Raw genomic sequence first — 20074 nt, forward strand, 5'->3', positions numbered from 1 at the left:
CCAACCAATTTTGATAAATAACTATTGATTTGTATCAACAACCAGGCCAAGTGTCCTTTACAAGGTATAACACTGATCCATAGTGGTCGCTGGATGAACTTTTAAAAAGATTGTGTAATGCAAACTGCAAACAGTTGTTTCACGTTCCTTAAAAAAAAGTTTTTTAGGGACAGAACAAGTCTAACAAGAGGATATCAGACAACACTTTACTGTTGATGTGTCTAAATTGCAGGTGAGCTGATCATCTACTCCTCAACAACAGGAAGTAAGACCAAATGTGTTAAGCCACACTGACTCACATGTAAATGTTCTTCTCTACAATTGTGGTAAAGGTGATAAAATACTAAGGCTAATGTCATGGTGCGGCAGAAAGGAAGTAACTTATTTATCACTATATATCTCCACATCTTCAGCATACCAGCTTGGACACGGTTTAAAGACATACAAGGTATGTGACAGCGATGCTAAGATTTATTTACCTCTTTTACTGCACCACCTACTTTTATTTGACTTACAACTAAAGCACTGCTGAAGTTTTGGTCCTTTTACTGTAAAAATACAATAATGACTTAAAATGTTCAAACTTTTTGTTAATAATAATAATACTCTGTGATTTGTGACTGTAATTATACATGCATGCTGTTTTAGTACACTCAAAAAAGCTGGCTTATTTTCAACCCAGCGTTGGGTCAAAAAGGGACAAGCTCAGCAATTGGGTTAAATGAACCCAGAAAATGTTTTAATTTGAGCCAACAATGGGTTAAAACAACCCAGCATAGGTTAAAATTTAAATTACAACGGGATGGGCTTGTCACTTTTTACCCAATGCTGAGTTGAAAATAACCTAGCATTTTTTAGTGTAAATAAAAATTATGCTAGACAACATAGAAGCCATTAAATTAACAAAATCCTCTTACATTTCCAGGTGCTCCATTCTGATGTAAAGATGGTGGCTTTCCGAAACTGTTTTTTTGCATTCATTCTTTACCTAAGAGGTTGGTAACATAAAGTAGGCCTGTAAGATTTATCTTTTTATTTATTATTGAGACAAGTAAGTTAAAACATCTCAGGTTTGATAGGTATAAATGTCCAGTAAATAATATTTAACTCCAAAATCTAAAATAGCAAAGTGAATCATTCCTGATAGGAATGGATGTCTGTTGAACAAAATCTATTATGTGTACAAGTAATGACTGGGATTCGTGTCTGGACCTACAGTACAAAACGGCAATGTCTGCAAAAAGAAAAGTGTTTAAATGTGATGGTTCTCATTAGATAACCAATGAAGCTGGCGTTGTGGAAAGTGTCTTAACAGTAGTTTTTCTATAATTCAAGTAATTCTGAATTTCTACCAAAATGCATAAATGTAATCTGAATTTCTTTTTTAGCATCATCTGCTAGTGATAACCCTTGGAATGCTGAAATACAAAAATCAGTAGTGGGTCTGTCTGGCTCATGTGTGGTGATCCCTTGTAAGTTCAACTACCCATCAAATGAAAAGACATATAAGGAATTTACAGGAATCTGGTTCAAAGATAAAGCTGTAATCTACCACAAAGAGACTTCCAAAATCATTGACAAATTCAAGGGTCGCACAAGTCTTCTTGGTGATCTGCATCAGAAAAACTGCACTTTGAAAATCAACTCTCTACAGCCCAGCGATACTGGACCGTACATGTTCCGCATCGAGATCAAAGATTTCAACCAGTACTCATACACGGAGAATAAAGTTACTATTATAGTGAAAGGTATGAGTAGTTGCTATTTGTCACATAAAAATGTCAGCTGGTAATTTTACTTATTTACATGTTTAACATTTAAATTAAACTTGCAATCCTTAACTTTCACATCTTTATCTCTTCATCTCGGCCTTACTTTACATATATTTACGTAAACTGAGGTCTAATGATGTCACACTGACACTGAAATCGAACCCTGATAGCCCAACTTGCAATCATGATTACAAATTTAATGTTGTAAATCAGGGCGAGGGGAAAGTTTTAAACACAGATTTTTTTATACTTGTTCAATAACAGATTTTTTTTTTGTTTTTAAGCAAAAAAAGTTACGGATTGCAGCTTTAATTTGTATAAATGTATAATATATCCCATTGACGTGTCATATAAATAGTTTTAAATATATAAATTGATTTACCAGATTCACCTGAACTGATTGCTGTGGATGAAGAAGTGATGTCACAGAAAGAAACGACCGCTACCTGTATTCTGTCACATTCCTGCCCATCTGACCCGCCGTCCCAACTCACTTGGAGCCTCAACGGCACGCACACAAGTCAGTCGCAGTCACAAGACCACGGTCAATGGAGATTAACATCATCTCTGACCTTCACACCCTCCAGAGAAGATCATAATAAACCTCTCAACTGCTCTGCACACTTTAGCGGTGGGAAAAAAGTGACCAGCAGCAAAACACTCAAAGTTAAATGTAAGCATGAGAAAAGTTTTTTCCCATCTTGAATGTTTATTCCAGTTAGCAAACAGTATGAAAGGTTTTATACAGTGCACATGTTATAGACCAGGGGTTTTCAGACCAGGGGCCTCCAGGAGGTTCCAGGGGGTCCCCAGAAAATTTCAGAGGAAACAAAAATATATTTTTAATTCATTTATTAGGTGTTTATCTTTCACGCCTTGCACAATATATTCCTTTCTAGTGCGTTTTCCTTATTACAGTGCTCTTTGTCACACTGGGGTTTATAAGGCAGTATCCTCGTAAATCTGCTGTGAAACAAGGTTTATTTTCAAAGTTTCCGTATGTACAAATATATTTGATTTCAGGTTTATACATTCACCATTACTCCGAAGTGCAGCCAATTATACTTGTTATGATATTGATATATATTAGGCGTAGTCCACACAGACACGGCTATTTTTATAATCGTGACTTTTTTTACGCAGTTCGGACGTTCGTCCACACGGAAATGCAATATCAGGGCACTGAAACTAACCGAACATTTTTTAAAAAACGCTGCCAGGGTGAGGATTTTAAGAAACGTTGGTTGCAGTGTTGTTGTGTAGACAGTAGTCTCGCGTGTTTCTCACTGCTTTTTCTGGACAAACCCCGCCCCCGAGGCCGTTTGACCGACATGTCAAACAACCAATCACAGTTTGTTTCATCTAACGTCACTAAAGCATATATCTCCACATTTTAACACCTACAAGCAACTCAGGAGAACCGAACTTTTTGACCCAACTAACTGCCTCAACCAAACTCTTGGACGTCTTTTAGAGAGTCTATGTCTATCTTTTTTTGAGAATGCAATGTTTAGCTGATCATGATAACTGGTCATTATTATCCACGTGAACACGACTGATTCTCTTCCTCAATGGAATGCCAGAGCTTTGTTTTCCAGGGACCGAAACTACTTGCGACACTCGTGTCTCCAGGAAATCCCGTTTATTTCAACAAATCAAAAGACGACTTTGACATTCCCACAGGGTTTCCAGAAAAGTGTACTATAAACATCAGACGTTTAGCCAACATTCTGTGGGCGTGACGTCTGAGGCAGAGACTATGTAGACAGTAAAACAGGGGTTTTTTCCTACAATGTCACTTTTGTTAGGCTTCTGATTGGCCAAGGTGGGTTTACAATTTGGGTTATATTGCCGCCTGCTGGCGTAGCATGCTCTTGACAGCGCTTGATAGCGTGTTTTTGTTTTTTCATGAGGACGGAGATTTCTTTTAAACCGAGCATATGTGGACAGGAATTTTTTGAAAGGAAAAACTCTGGTTATAAAAATACCTGTGTCCATGTGGACTAGGCCTTAGGAAGGCCTGGATTAACACAATGTTGTGCCCTAGAGCAGTGTTTCTCAGTCCTGGTCCTCGAGGACCCCCTCCCAGAAAGTTTTAGATTTCTCCTTATAGATTAAAACACCTGAACCAACTCATCAACCTCCTTCCAGAATGTCTCCCTAACACCCCATTCAGACAGCCAACGACCAGCAGTAGCAGAGCGACGCGATCTCATTCATTTCAATGGAAACCGGGCGACTTCCGCTGGCTCGAGCGAAATTGACCGTTGGCGACCATATGGGCGTGTCCAGCGACACGAGAAAGTTAAGAAAAGTATAACTTTATGCAAATGTTGAGTGAATTTCAGGAGCGACTACCAATGAGAACGAAGCAGTGGAGTTCACGTCATCCTTCTCTCGTCAGTTACTGGCGTGGATGGTACTCATTTGTTTATGACACGCAGATTTAGAAACGCCTCATTGAAAGAGACGGGCGACACACAGCGATAACATCGCTGGCGGTCTGAATGCGGCTTAACAAGTTAATGAGTTAAATCAGGTGTGTTAATTAACGAGACATTTAAAACATTCCGGGAGGGGGAGGGTCCTCGAGGACCAGGATTGAGAAACACTGCCCTAGAGTGACCACATTTGAAGTGCCACACTCATATGCATGCATTTTATATTCTCTGTATATATTTTATGATAAACTGTTTATTTTGAATCCGCATATCTTCCAACAAAATAATATATATATAAAACATGAAGAAATATTATAAAATATTTATAATACATAAAGATCTAGTCAGGGCTCAAGATTTACTTTTCCCCTATGCTGATTTTAGTTAAAGGGGACACTTCTAATTTTAGACTATTTTAATATGACAAATAAATCTTTGTTGTGCCTACGGTACGTATGTGAAGTTTTAGCTCAAAATACCAAACAGATCATTTATTATAGGATGTTAAAATTGTCACTTTGTAGGTGTGCGCAAAAATATGCCATTTTTGGGTGTGTCCTTTGTAAATGTAAATGAGCTGATCTCTGCACTAAATGGCAGTGCCTGTTAGTTGTACTTGGATAGTGCAGATTAAGGGGCAGTATTATCCCCTTCCACATTTTAATGAGCTATTTTTTCACATGCTTGCAGAGAATGGTTTCCCAAAGCTAAGTTACTTGGTTGATCTTTTTCACATTTTCTACGTTGATAGAAGCACTGGGGACCCAATTATAGCACTTAAACATAAAAAGTCAGATTTTATTTATGTCTGCTTTAATACACTATAGTTCATTTTTAATTAATTTGTTGCTTGTAACAAACATTATTTTATTAATCAATATATACAATAAAATCCTTTTATCCTTACACGTTTCTCGTCTTCTATCCAGTTTTACTGACCTGGACAACTAATGTCTAAAACCTTTGTTCTTATCTATAATATTTTTAGGTATTAATTTAGAAGTCACCCAATCTCTGTATCTTCTCATCTCTGTCTAATGACCCCGAGCCTTGTCATGGTTCTGAGTGAGATGTGTTAAAATGTGTTAGACTTCAAGCGGAGCTGTGTAAATCCATCATAGATTAGAGCGCATGGTGTCGTAAAATGATTGACGCTCCATGCAAATGAGTACTTGTAAAAAATGCTTGCACTGTTTCAAAAACTGGTTGAATTATTTGGTCGCAGTGTGGAGCCCTTTGTGCCCCCCTACTGGCTGGTGCCAGTCATGTTTGAAGGTCCCTGATACCATGAAGTAAAAAAAACTGTTATAAGCAAACAATAAAAAAAACATAAAAAACAATCCTTTATTAAAAAATCCCCAACAGTAGGTTACAGTTGTCAGCCTCAGAACCAGGAAGTAGACTGAAGGTAATATAACAGCACTTTATTGAAACACACATTGGTGCAGATGGATAACAGGTGAGTATAATAGATATATGAAGTTCTGGAATGCACTTAGCTGAAGAATAATAATGTCTTTATTGCAGATGGTGATCGGAGGATTCCCGGAGGGTTACTGAGAAAAACAACAGGTAAGTTCCAGGTGAGTAGCATAGGTGAGTCTAAGTGTCCATGAGTGATGAGAGCAGACAATGAGTGACAGGGAATGAGAGGGTTATAAAGGGATATGGTGATGAGACACAAGTGATGGGGATTAGAACTCAGGAGAAAGTGAATGAGTGGGAGGAGTGACTGGTGACATGGATGGTGATGGGATCCTGACAGTACCCCCTACTCCCGAGGCGGCTCTTGACAGCTGTTGAGAGGGGGAAATATAGCGGCAAGGTCTACATCGATGTCTGGGAGCTGGGTGATCGGGGTGATTTGTATGGAACTGAGTGAGGAGAGTGGGGTCCAAGATGTCTTCACGGGGGGACCACGAGTGTTCCTCAGGGCCATAGTTCTCACAGTCGACTAAGTATTCCACATGAGGACCTCGCCGCCAAGAGTCCATGATGTTGTGGACGCGGTAGATGGGCTCCTCTTCCACGGGAACGGGAGGAGCAGGCACAGCTGTAGTGTTAGGATCCGTGGAAGGATGAGAGACAGGATGAGTGAAGGGTTTTAACATTGACACATGAAATGAAGGTGAGATCCTGTACTCGGGAGGTAAGTTGAGCCTGTAACTAACTTCGTTCAGCTGCCTCTGCACGGTGAAGGGATCGATGTAGCGGAGACTCAGCTTGCGGCAGGGCTGTCGAAGGTGGATATCCTGAGTAAAGAGCCAAACCTTTTGGCCAGGTTGGTACTCAGGCGGATCAGTGCAATGTCAGTTGGCTTGGTCTTGATGCCTCTACACAGCCTGTTGGAGATGTACATAAGCCGAGGCCCAAACCCCCTCGATCTGATGGAACCAGTAGTAGATGGCTGGAACTGCAGAGGGCTCACCTTACCAGGGGAAAACAGGAGGTTGGTAACCAAGGATACATTGGAAAGGGATGAGCCCCGTGGTGGATAGTGGCAGGGCATTTTGGAACACGTGGTTGAAGAGGGCTTTAGCAGTCTCAAAGGTGGTAGGGAGTTTGGGCAATGAAATCAGTTTGCATCCCTTAGAAAATCTGTTAATTACCACTAAGACACAGGTGTGATTCTGGGATTTGGGTTGGTTGGTCATGAAATCGATGCCCAAATGGGACAATGGCCATTGTAAGTTTGCCTACGGGAAGTTTTCTAGGTGTTTTGGTTATGGCACAGATGAGCACCCTCGAACATATCAGGAAACATACGTTGACTGAGGAACGAAAGGGTGCACCTGCTACCAAGATGCCCAAAGCCCAAATAGAGTAACCAGTGTCCAAGAGCTCATTATGGAGGGGTGTGGGCAAGTAGGTGCGATTATCGGAAACACCTGGCAGAGCTAGGTTAAGGAGATTTTCCTGGGTAATCTGCTCATTGATAGCCCAAACAATCTGACAGGGCTGACAAACATGGCTGTAGGGACAATGGTTTTGGGTTGGAGGTCCTCAGAAAATGAACTATGGAGACGAGAGAGGGTATCTGTTTCTGTAGTGCGTAGGGGCCAGTTGTCAATCTTCTTCACCTTCCTCTGGTCCATTTGTACTACATGTTGAGGATGTACCCAAGGAAATGTACAGTGGTGGTATGAAACTCTCCCTTCTCCAACTTCAGGTATAGCTGATGCTCTCTCAGTTTTTCCAGAACTAGGTTTATGTGACAATGATGTTCTGAGAGAGAGGTAGAATATATGAGAATATCGACTATGTAGATCACAAACCTGTTGAGGTATTCACAAAAGACTTTGTTAATGTAGCCTTGGAAGACAACCGGTGAGTTAGAGAGTCCGAAGGGCATGACCTGGTATTCATAGTGGCCTAAGGGGGTCACAAAGGCCGGGAGGTAGATGGTCGAATAAACTGTTGTTGTAAAGCTTTCTCCACATACTCCTCCATGGCCTTTTGTTCCGGGAGGGAGAGAGGGTAAACACAACCCTTGAGTAGAGTGTGACTAGTGGGCCATGGGACTAGCAGAGGCAGCTGACAAAGCAGCGGGGTTTTGCGGAAGTATTAGCTGGAGCGCAGAGTGAAGTATTTCATCAGTTACGGAAGAAGGGTTTATTGGAGTAGATGGTAGTAATGACAGGCGAACCGCCTGAACCAGTTCCGCTAAAGGATCGTGAATCAGATTCTCCTCAGGATCAGTGGTGTTTTCCATTTTAGGTCTGGTCTTCTGTCAAACTCAGAACCAGGAAGTAGACTGAAGATAAGTATAACAGCACTTTATTGAAACACACACTGATGCAGATGGATAACAGGTGAGTATAATAGATATATGAAGTTCTGGAATGCACTTAGCTAAATAATAATATAGTCTTTATTGCAGATGGTGATCGAAGGATTCCGGGAGGGTTACTGAGGATAACAACAGGTAAGTTCCAGATGAGTAGCATGGGTAAGTCTGACCAGACAATGAGTGAAAGGGAACGAGAGGGTTATAAACGGATATGGTGAAAAGATACAGGTGATGGGGATTAGAACTCAGAAGAAAGTGGTGACGTGGATAGTGATGGGCTCCTGACAACAGTAAAGCAGAACAGTTATTTGTCAATTACACTCATAGAGGTTATTGTGTTATAAATATATTTAAAGGATTTGTAGAACATCTGTGGTATTAAAATGTTAAAGACACAATGAAACATAAATAGCGATAGTCTTAGTTTCCCTGTCGTAATGTATATCCGAGTAAAACGACTTCTAAAAAGAGATAAAAAGGTAAACGGGACTTGAATTTGTCAATCAATAATTGATTAGATTATTGGAAATTGGGTCATGTTGCTATTTGTTTATCGCTGCGATCTTTAATAACTCATCTGTGATTCTATTTTGGATAAGGTGTATGCACTCTTCAAAATGAAAGTGCTAACACAATGCCATTTTTGAGAACCATTGGATACTCTGAAAATTAGTGATGTCGTAATTAAATTGAATCAACATTTTATCTCACTCAGATCCTCCATATAATGTAAATGTGAAGAGCAACTCACCAGTGAAGGAGAACACATCTGTTGAACTGATCTGCTCCTGTGACAGTAATCCACTTGCTAGTTTCCAGTGGATTAGTTTAAATGGATCTCTGTTGGCTAATGGACCCACCTATAAACTGAATAATGTGTCCAGATATATTGAAGCCATATTCTGCACCGCCAATAACACAGAGGGACAAAACAGCTCCAGTCCTCAGAAGATTAATGTGTTGTGTAAGTATAATGCACTACAAATGAAGGGCCTTATATTAATTTATATAAGTTTCAAAATAATATTGTACTTACAGTTAGTTATACAGTTAATATCTACCTACCTACCTATTTATTATAGATCCTCCTGAGATTAAAAACGGGTCTTCCTGCGAATCAGAGACTACAGTCTGTGTTTGTATCGTGGACTCCAACCCACCCAGTGAAGTCAAGTGGTTTGGTCCATCAACAGTTTTCCCCAGCTCTAGCATTGAACAAAATGGTTTTCTTACCATCTTTACCCTTCAGGGGTGGGAGGGTTTCCCTGACGCTATCCATTGCTCTGCCAGTAACAGTGAGGGAAACTCTGTCATAACTCTGCAAGTCCCTAATTACCGTAAGACTTAATATTCAAATATAAATGTTGATGTCTGTATCAGTGGTTTTATAAAAAAATAATTATTTAAAATGATTTATTTTGCTTTAAAGGTATGATCATATATATTGCGGTTGCCACAGCTGCTGTTTTAGTTACTTTGGTGGTCATTTCAGTTTATGTAGCCAAAAGACACAGGTAAGACACTGCTCTCTCTCTCTCTCTCTCTCTCTCTCTCTCTCTCTCTCTCTCTCTCTCTCTCTCTCTCTCTCTCTCTCTCTCTCTCTCACTCTTGTTTCTTGTCTATCTTTTAAACTCGCTTTCATTATTTGTCTTGAAGTAGGCGCAGAGCTGAGGAACAGCATTCAATGGATATGAAAGCGGACATCAATGAAATGAAGACGACCCCAGAGTCTGGCTTAGAAAGGTGTGCACATTGTAACTGTCCAGTTGCATTCACACAACACAACTGTGATATTTTATCTTCACACATTGTTTAGTGTATTTGTTTCAAAGCACACATTTGTTATTTTACACATTTATTAATACTTTGTATCTTATTTTGTTGTCAGCAAAAAAGAGAAAAGCAATGATATGTACACAAAAAACCAAGATGACTTGGTTGATTATGAGAACTGGGGGGTAGGTACAAATGCTTTTCTTTCATACAGTAAATGCAGGAGTCCTGTGTGCATTCTGTGAGAAGTATGAAAGTTCATTTAAGGTTTATTAACACTTTAATGGAGGTGTTGCTTTGTATGCTGGATGTGATTAAAGTTCAATGGTGCCTACGCTAACAGCCGAATAGTCATGTCACTTATCGACTTTACAAAACAGTTGTTCATTAGTATAGCAATAGTTAAAACGGTGACATTAAATATCAGGTCTGACTTACAGTTTTATAATTAAAAGGGGTTATTTGAAATTAATTAAATGAATATATGATTTATGACAGTGTAATATACACTGAAAAATATTATTCATTGAATTTAATCAATTTTTTAAGGTAAGTGGTTGCAATCAATTGATTTAAGATACATTTAAACCAAAAAGATTAGTAAGGTAAATTAAAATATAAAACTTTTGTTTAAATGTAGCTTAAATAAATTGATTGCAACCACTTACCTTAAAAAATTGATTAAATTCAATGAATCATTTTTTTCAGTGTATGACACTATTTTCTTGTTGACAGTGTGATGACCTGCCATGTGGACAAGATGAAGATGAAGCAGTCTATGCCAACACATAAAAATAAATAAACACATGATTAAGCAGTTTATATTAATGAGAAAGGTAAAGTGCCTCATGCCATTTATTCCCTTGACTATGCAATTTCTGTGCAATTTATTTCTAAGAAGTTTTTTCAAGGTTTTATTTCAAGTGTTTGGTTTTTCTTAAGGTGTAGCATCAAGGTTCTTAATTCAGTGTAGGTAGCAGTTTCATTTCCTCTTCTTATAAATTTTTTTAGCCTTACTACCTAACTACTGTTTTTTAGCATTGTATTTTAAATATTTTTCATAACTAATAGACATTTGCTGCTGTGATAGGCTGATTTGGCTCTTAAAGGAGTAGTCCACTTTAAAGTTGGGGTCCATTGACTTACCATAGTATTTTTATGTCCAAAGAGTTGGACCCCATCTTTAAACTGGACTACTCCTTTAAGCTTGTATAGTCTCTGTGCAGGTGCAAAACAATTCTTGTATAACTGATTTGAAGGCTAAACGTCATATGAGTTAGTGTGAGTTTTAACAGTGCATATGGTTATTTTTGGAATATTCTCATATCATGCAGGAAAACATGAATCATAATCAGGTTTAGTATAATTTACGAAAATAATGCAAGTTTGAATCCATACTGTAAATGTGGAACATACCAAATACTAGATAAATATTTTCAATCGAATTTCAATATTTTGTTGCTGCTATGTTTATGTAATTGTGAACCAATAACCAATAAACCCTTAATTTGTGTGAACAACCAGGTTGTATGTGTGTCCTATACAATGTGTAACACTGACCCCTACTGGTCGCTGGAGGATCTTCCAAAGATTTTGTGTCGAGTTTTTCATTTTTTTCCTTGCACTGACAAAGATTTGGCCAAAGAAAAATACTTATTTTAAAATTTGTAAAAACTACACATTGTAACAAAAAATAATTAGGTTGGAATAAATATTAGATTTTAATTCATCTACACTGTAAAAAGTGAAAGCGTCTCTCCTTAAAAAACATACTTTGTTTTATAAACTTCCGTTTTATCACTCTAAGTGAACAAGCAAACATTAATTTTTTTTAAATCCTTCAAATGGTAACACATCAAATATTTAAACATTTCCAACATGCATTTTTAGGCATTACCAATTGAAGTACATTTGATACAACTTTTATTTTTTTACTGTGTAAGTATCAAAATACTGATATCAATAGGCCTACTAGTTTGATTCTTCAATTTAGAAATTCAGACTGTATATTCAGCTTGAATCAATTCCAATTCCAAATACTAGAGATTTATTTTCAATCAAATTGCAATATTTTGTTCTGAAATGTTTATGTAAAGAATCTATTAATTGGTGTAAACAACGAGGCTGTATGTGTGTACTATAGAATGTATAACACTGACCCCTAGTGGTCACTGGAATAACGAAAAATGATTATTTTTTAATTTGTAAAACAACATACAGTGGCATGTGGAGCCAGACATTGTAGACATTGGGGCTTAGCCTTAATCTAGTGGTTCCAAGGCATGGTCCCCTGAGGATATTTTCTCACCATGGCAACTTTATGACCTTTATTTTATTCGATCGTATCAGAGGTTATGGCTAAAGCAATTAAATAATGCCACTTCAGCTATCTCTTACTTAAAGGTTCCCATGTAGGTCCATGCAATCACCCTTATACAACTTAGGGGCTGTTTACACTTGGTATTAAGATGTGTTTTCGTTGATCGGATCACAAGTGGACGAGAGAGACACACCACGTTTACACCTGGTATTTTAATCCGTCTGTTTTGTCCACTTTCGACTGCTTCTGTCCTGAATACTTTGAGGGGGTGGTCTGTCAAGAATGTGGACGAGTCTCTCCGCTGTCATTTAAACGTGAGCGGGAGAAATTACGAGTTTATATAGACGCAAACTAATATTATGTCAGAGTCCACTGGTTTTGTTGTAAGTAAACATGCTGCACAGTGTTTTGTACATGTACAGTATATATAAGTGCCCGGTAAGGTTTTGATGACTTTTATTTTGAAATTGCCACTTTTGGTTTGTTACGTCACTTGGTGTATCCACAGGTGCATATCATCTGTGTGTTTGCGTGTGGATTCATGGTGGAAGAGGGTGAGTAGCTGGGACGCTCACTTTCTGTTGACCGTTTCTTTTAGCTATGTTTCTTTTTATACGTTTACTTTGATTTACAACGGACCACCACCTTGATGTGGTTGGGGGGCTTGCGTGTCTCAGTGACCTGGATAGCTATGCTGGCTGGAGCCTCGTGCTCCTGGTAGGGTCTCCCAAGCCAGACAGGTAGAAGGGTAGTGACCAGACAAAGCGTGGTCCCTGGTCCTCCAGGTTGGGGGTTTGGCACAGGGCTAACCACTCTGTCCTAGAAAACACTTCTTGGTTACGGAAACAGCAACAAAATCATCATCCACAATCAGGTGTAACGGGCCTCTAGAATCACCTCAGGGGATTTGTATGAATAACAATGGTGAAAGCCTTGTTGAGGAAGCCACTGACAGGAAGATGGAGGTCTTGAACACCAAAACTAAGACAAGGATAGGTTTTTGGAATGTTCGTACAATGTATCAAACAGGTAAAATGGCGCAAGTAACAGCAGAAATGCAGCGTTACAATCTTCATATTTTAGGCATAAGCGAGAGTAGGTGGACTGGATCAGGAAGAGTGGTGACATCAACGACAGAGACAGTCCTATACTCAGGAAGAGAAGACAATAATCACGAAGAAGGTGTTGCCATCATTTTGAGAAAAGGAGTAGAAAAGAATCTGATAGAATGGAAACCTCTTAACAGCAGACTTATGAGAGTTAGAATAAAAGGAAAACACGTGAATTTAACTATCATCCAATGCTACAGTCCAACTAATGACAGTGATGATGAAGTAAAAGACCTCTTTTATGAACAGTTAGAGGCAGAAATTAAGGCAACACCAAGGCACGATATGATGATCATCATGGGTGACCTGAATGCAAAGGTTGGGAACGACAACTCTAACTGCGAGCGTGCAATAGGAAAACATGGATGTGGGACGATGAATGAGAACGGAGAAAGGCTAATAGAGTTATGCGTCACCAATAACTTGGTTGTTGGCAGCACCTTGTTTCCACACCGTGACATCCACAAACTGACTTGGTACTCGCCCAACAACAGAGACAAGAATCAGATTGATCACCTGCTTATTAATGGAATGTGGAGAAGATCACTGCTGGATGTGAGAGTAAAGCGAGGGGCTGATGTTGGAAGTGATCATCAACTAGTAACAGCAATGGTTAGACTAAAGCTTCGGAAAGCCCAGAACAAGACACACGTACAACGGAAATTCGACACTCAGAAGCTGAATGACCCTCGCTTAAAACACCGTTTTGTTACACAAGTGAGGAACAGGATCCAAGCGCTACAGGATCTAAATACGGAAATAAATCCAGCTAACATCAATGAAGCCTTCAATAACATCAAGACTGCTTACCAACAGAGTGCAGAGGAATATTTGGGATACAGAGAGAAGAAGAGATCAAAAGAATGGATCAAGCCAAACACCTGGAAAGTAATAGATGAAAGACGCAAGCTGAAGAACCAAACACTCAGCTCTCAATCAGAAAGACTGCAGGAAAAATATAAGCAGAAATACAAGGAGACCAACAAAACAGTGAAGAGAATGGTACGTGCTGACCGCCGTGCTTTTGTTGAAGAACTCGCAAGAGGGGCTGAAATAGCTGCAGCCAGAGGAGAAAAAAGCATGCTACACAGAATTTCCAAGCAGATCTGCGGCAAATACCATTCTACAGTCAGCCCACCAATCAGAGACAAAGAAGGAAAGCTTCTTACAACTGAAGCAGAAAAAGATGCAAGATGGGCTGAACATTTTAAAGAAGTACTGAACAGAAAATCACCAGAGGAAAACGCTGATATTCCAGAAGGAGAGATAGACCTAGATATCAGCATCGAACTACCTACCAAAGAAGAAATTGTAGCAGCTATTAAGAAGCTGAAGAACAATAAAGCCCCAGGACTTGATAACTTAAATGCAGAATTATTCAAGACAGATCCAGAGACAGCAGCTGAAATATTGGAACCACTTTTTAGAACAATTTGGAGAGAAGCCTGCGTACCCGAGGAATGGACCAAAGGGGTGATTATCAAGATTCCAAAGAAGGGCAACCTAAGCGACTGTAATAACTGGCGCGGTATTACCCTTTTGTCAATCCCCAGCAAGATCCTTGCCAAAGTGATCATAAGCAGATTGTCTTCTGCAGTTGACTCAACATTGAGAAAGGAGCAGGCAGGATTTAGAAAAGGCAGGAGTTGTATAGAACAGATATTTGCTTTGCGGAACATCATCGAACAGAGTGCAGAATGGCAAAGACAACTCCATGTGAACTTTATAGATTTTGAGAAAGCATTTGATAGTGTACACAGGGATAGCTTGTGGCACATATTGAGGGCTTACGGAATCCCAAAACACCTGGTGAAGCTCATTAAAAGCTTCTACAAAAACTACAGCTGTTGTGTGGGTGGAAGCGACATTTGGTTTGAGGTAACGACCGGTGTCCGACAAGGCTGCGTGATGTCTGCATTACTCTTCAATCTTGTCATTGACTGGGTGATGCGACGCTCAACAGAGACAGGACATACCGGCATCAGATGGACGCTCTTCTCCACACTTGAAGATTTGGACTTTGCGGATGATTTGGCACTAATCTCCCACACCCATCAACATATGTAGGACAAAACCAATAAGTTAAACCAGTACAGTTCCCAAGTTGGTTTAAAGATCAACCAAAAGAAATCAGAGGTGATGACTATAAACACCACTACACAAGCTCCCATCAAGATCAATAATGACAAGATAACTTTTACTGAAAGCTTTGTGTATCTTGGTAGCATCATCACACCAGATGGTGGTAGTAAGAAGGACATTCAGAACAGATTGAATAAAGCAAGAAGTGCCTTTATCAGCATGAGCAACATTTGGAGGTCCTCACAGTACAGCGTGAAAACTAAACTAAAACTCTACAACAGCTGCATTATACCAGTACTCCTATATGGAGCAGAATGCTGGCGAATGACGCAACAAGACCTTACAAAGCTGTCCACATTCCACACCAAGAGCCTCAGGAAAATACTAAAGATTTTCTGGCCAAACAAAATTTCTAACGAAGACCTACTGTCCCGCTGTAATCAAGAGAACATGCCCACAATTATTATGAAAAGACGCTGGCAATGGATTGGGCATGTGCTTCGAAAAGAGGATGGTTCCATAATTAAAACAGCCCTACATTGGACACCAGATGAAAGGAGAAAAAGAGGAAGGCCAAAAGTCACCTGGCGACGAATGGTGGAACAAGAACTGAAAGACCACCACCACACCTGGGGAACGATAGGCACTCTGGCCCAAGACCGACAAAAGTGGAAAGATTTTGTTGCTGCCCTATGCGTCTTCGGCGTTGAGGGCAGTAAGTAAGTAAGTTTGATTTACAGTTATTTTCATTTAGTTCATTTACTGGGGATGAACTTATCTTGCCATCATTACATGTCTGCTGATCAACATTAATAAACCACCCTGTATGCAACTGAAACGCGTCATATTTAACTCCCTCTACTCAGCCTCTTAGCGGCTATTGGTTGCTGCTATAACATAGTCAACAGAAAAGGCTTGCTGTTGGATTTGATCATTGGGATCGCGGATCATTGGGATCGCGGATCATTGGGATCGCGGATCATTGGGATCGCGAATCAACGGAAAGGACTTCTCTGTTCGCACAACACGAAACACGGACGCACACAGCGAAAGCAAACATTGTCTACAGAAGAGGTATGTTAGCGGTTTTGCTGTGTGTGTGTTTGGCTACAGCGTTGCTGTGTGAAGACGCCCGTGTTGCTGCGTGAAGTTTGTGCACAGTTTTATTGAATGGATTGGATTGTGGTTGTGGAACAAGGTGTATAGTTGCTACGTACTTGTTATCGCGTGGTGGTGCTGCGCCCATGCATGAAGTTGTTGGATCGATTAGTGCGCTTTGTGTATGGCGCTGTTTGAAGAAAGTGGATTGCGTTGTGGTCGTAATGAACGCAGATGAGAACGAGAACGCTGCTGAGAGCAGCAAGAGAGAGCCTAAGCCTACGGCAAAGGCATTGGCACTTAAAGGTCATGTTCTTCCTGATCCCATTTTTTAAACTTTATTTAGTGTGAAATGTTGCTATAATAGCATAAATAATACCTGTAAAATGATAAAGCTCAAAGTTCACTACCAGACGATATATTTTCTTTAACAGAATTCCCCTTTCAAAGCCTACAGAGAATGGCCGGTTTGGACTACAGCCCTCTACTTCCTGCTTTAATGATGTCACTAGAACAGTTTTTGACTAAACTGCACCCACAGGAATACGTCAGTCGCCAGCTTTGGTTCAAATGGCTCTGGCTGCTGTCGAATCACAACACACTAAACGACACAATCAGAACTCGTTACGTATTTCTGAAGGAGGGACTTCATAGAACACAGAAGACATCAGTCCATTTTTTTAGGACAGTGAAAACAGCGGTATACAGATAAATAAATTACCGTGTTTTTACACGTGAAACATAAACATGTAAAATTGTGCACTGTAAACACAACCAAAGCTTTAAAAACACAGGAAGAACGGGACCTTTAAAATTGAAGGATTGCAAAAGGAACTATGTGAATAAAACCAAGAGCATGATTTTAACTAAGAAAGATCTCATGAAATGTGATGACAAAGCTCCACAGGTGTGTTCAATATTGGCATCTTTGAAATGTTTAAAGGATGATGTATATGTGTTGCACAAAAAGATACTTGTGTTTCTACCTCCTGCTGAATTTAATAAACAAATGGAGTGGTTTGAATCAATATGTAAGCACAATGATGGATTTATGGAAGATGTTGAAAAATGGTTGGATGAAGAGGAAAATCCCAGGCAAAATGTCCAAACTACAGAATCATGTTCTACTCAAAGCCATGCAAATGTTTGCTCATCACTCCCTGTTCTAGATTTTACAAGGCCAATGGATAATCCTGTTATACCTTTGCTGAGTTCTATCACTACATCTTCGGTTGAACCAGTTTCATCATCTCACAATATGCATGTTCCAAATGAATATCAGAATCTTAATGCTGGCTATGATGATGTACAAAATCAAATACAACCAACAGACAGTGTTTCTAATGTGAGCAGGAAAACGTTGTCTAGTAACACAACTCATGGATCTCAATCCAGTCGTTCTTCTATTGCATCTGCTCGTCTTAAGACTGAGGCCGAAATGGCAGCCTTGTTGGCACGTCAGAAAATGCTACAGCAAAAACATGCATTGCAGAAAGAAGAGGAAGATCTGAGGAGGAGAAAAGAACAAATGGAGCTTGACACTGAAATCTCTGTATCAATTGCCAAAATGAAAGTATATAGTGACTCAACATCGAAATCAAGTGTATCTACTAAGCCTTCTGATACCAATGTTTTAAGGAAGAAACAGACTAGAGCTGAATCTCTTATTCCTCATGTGGAATCATTCTTACCTTCGAGTTCATGTGCAGTGTCACATCCACCTTCATCTTATGCACAGACTCAGATTCATGCTTCTCAAGAAGATTTAATGCATTTTCCAACTCAACCAGTTCAACAACTGCAATATACTGTACAATCTAATACAAGGCCATCACAACTAGCCATACCCAGCACCAGTCATGATAATGGACATGGACCTAGAGTGCACGGATCACATGGATCAAGTTCACACGATGGTTTGGAAGAAGGAAATATTTTTAAGCTGATTGATAAGCACAATGAAATCGCTGCCCTATTAATTCAGCAGCGTAATTCATCTTCACTTCCTCCAAGGGAGGTCCCATGCTTTGATGGGGATCCATTACGTTACTATGATTTTATACAGACATTTGATGAGGTGGTGGAAAGGAAAGCAGTTGGTGAGGCAGACATGTTTTACATTTCCTGGAACAGTACACAAGAGGGCAACCTAGGGAACTTGTAAGGAGTTGTCGGCACATGATTCCTTCTCAAGGGTACATAAGGGCCAAAGCTTTGCTAAAGGAGCATTTTGGCAACGAGGTAAGGATAGCCTCAGCTTACATGGAGAAGGCACTTGTATGGAAAACGATAAAGTCTGAGGATGCTAAAGCTCTGCTAGCCTGGTTAGCCAGACCTACATCAAGATGTAAGGTCTGGCAACTCTTCACACAAACGGCTCAATGCAAGGGGCGGGATATAAGGTTGTCCCTCAAAATGCCTCTGCACGCAATATGATAGCGCTATGACCAATCAGAGCAACGAAGAAGGTGACGTAGTTACCGTAACCAGTCGGCAAAACTCCAAACACATCTTTCTTGCTTAAAAAGGACTTCAGTAGGGTTTATTTGCTCTTCTCTCAAAGAAAAACATATGTCTAAGTCCTTCATAGTCGCGCCCAAAGCCGCTTCAAAAGAAAGCTGTTCGCCAGCAGCAGCAGCCATTCTCTGTTTTCAAGTAGGAACCGTTGCAGCTCTGTCGTCATCATGTTAAGCCCGCCCCACAGACGCTACACACGATGTGATTGGCCTGACCAAATTTTGGTTTTTGGACCGGTTAAGTGTATTGTGAGTGCCTAGACTAAACCTTGGCAGCAAATATATTTTGCGGCCGCTAGGGTGCGTCTAGATTTCTAGGCTAAAGCTCTGCAGGATTATGGTTTGTTTCTCAGAAGTTGTTGTAATGTTATGCAGAATATTCATTACATGAATGAGTTGAATCTTGCCACCAATATGCAAGTCATTCTTGCAAAGCTTCCTTATAAGATGAGAGAAAAATGGAGGATAGTGGCATATGATTTACAGGAGAGAAGTAATCACCCAGCTTGTTTTTCTGACATTGTGAATTTCATAGAAAGACAGGTGAAAATAGTCACAGATCCAGTATTTGGAAACATTCAAGATGTTCTGCCTAGTGGAGGAAGAAATCTGAATGTAAAATCATCTTATTACAAATCTAGAAGCAGTTTTGCCACCACAGTCACTGCAACTGATGTGAAGGAATGTAGTGGAAAGACTGTGAAAAGTTTCTGTCTTTCCTGTGAAGGGGAACACGAACTGGACTTCTGTAAAAGGCTCGCTGAGAAATCTCATGGAGAAAATATTAATTTCCTAAAGAAGAAGGGGATTTGTTTCGGTTGTTTATGTACAGGACATGTCAGCCGTGATTGCAAGGAGAGAAGCATATGTAAGATATGTCATCTCAAGCACCCAAGTCTTCTTCATATTTCTTCATCAGAGAAAAAGAACATTCAGTATAGTAGGAAAGAAGAATCAAAGCCTACACTGGGTAGTGCTTTGGTCTCGCTTCAATCCAGTGCTCTTACTGGGGCTGGTAAAGACAATTGTGCATTGTCTATTGTTCCTGTATGTGTGAAATCTAAGAAAGGAAGTAAAGTGGTGATCACCTATGCATTTCTGGATTCTGGAAGTTCTGCAACTTTCTGCACAGAGAGTTTAATGTCAAAGCTCAATCTCTCTGCCAAGAAAATC

General features: G+C 39.8%; 3 protein-coding genes across 4 annotated transcripts in view; 2 read left to right on the forward strand and 1 right to left on the reverse strand.

The window, feature by feature from the left end:
- Nucleotides 1–20074, reverse strand: part of LOC135770791 (myelin-associated glycoprotein-like) — a 135025-nt gene that overhangs the window by 81302 nt on the left and 33649 nt on the right. The window lies entirely within an intron of this gene.
- Nucleotides 292–11205, forward strand: LOC135770783 (myelin-associated glycoprotein-like). 2 transcript variants are annotated; one of them, XM_073815442.1, is made up of 10 exons: nucleotides 292–448; nucleotides 926–995; nucleotides 1389–1748; nucleotides 2158–2445; nucleotides 8719–8967; nucleotides 9086–9340; nucleotides 9433–9517; nucleotides 9660–9746; nucleotides 9892–9961; nucleotides 10512–11205. In XM_073815442.1, the coding sequence occupies exons 1-10, from the start codon at nucleotides 353–355 to the stop codon at nucleotides 10566–10568; spliced, it is 1617 nt and encodes a 538-aa protein (XP_073671543.1). In that variant the 5' UTR covers nucleotides 292–352; the 3' UTR covers nucleotides 10569–11205. The 2 variants fall into 2 exon arrangements, with proteins under 2 accessions (XP_073671543.1, XP_065136654.1); XM_065280582.2 differs by lacking the exon at nucleotides 10512–11205 and having other exon boundaries at nucleotides 9892–10316.
- On the forward strand, nucleotides 13008–15272 carry LOC141282506 (uncharacterized). The gene has a single exon (XM_073815564.1). The coding sequence runs from the start codon at nucleotides 13008–13010 to the stop codon at nucleotides 15270–15272; it is 2265 nt and encodes a 754-aa protein (XP_073671665.1).

This window comes from Paramisgurnus dabryanus, chromosome 8, assembly GCF_030506205.2.
Source record: "Paramisgurnus dabryanus chromosome 8, PD_genome_1.1, whole genome shotgun sequence".
NCBI classification, from domain to species: Eukaryota; Metazoa; Chordata; class Actinopteri; order Cypriniformes; family Cobitidae; genus Paramisgurnus; species Paramisgurnus dabryanus.

Coding starts and splice junctions, on each gene's coding strand:
- LOC135770783 (XM_065280582.2), top strand. CDS start 353: ATGTCATGGTGCGGCAGAAAGGAAGTAACTTATTTATCACTATATATC. Junction 449..925: donor ACGGTTTAAAGACATACAAG/GTATGTGACAGC, acceptor TTACATTTCCAG/GTGCTCCATTCTGATGTAAA. Junction 996..1,388: donor ATTCATTCTTTACCTAAGAG/GTTGGTAACATA, acceptor TTTCTTTTTTAG/CATCATCTGCTAGTGATAAC.
- LOC141282506 (XM_073815564.1), top strand. CDS start 13,008: ATGAATAACAATGGTGAAAGCCTTGTTGAGGAAGCCACTGACAGGAAG.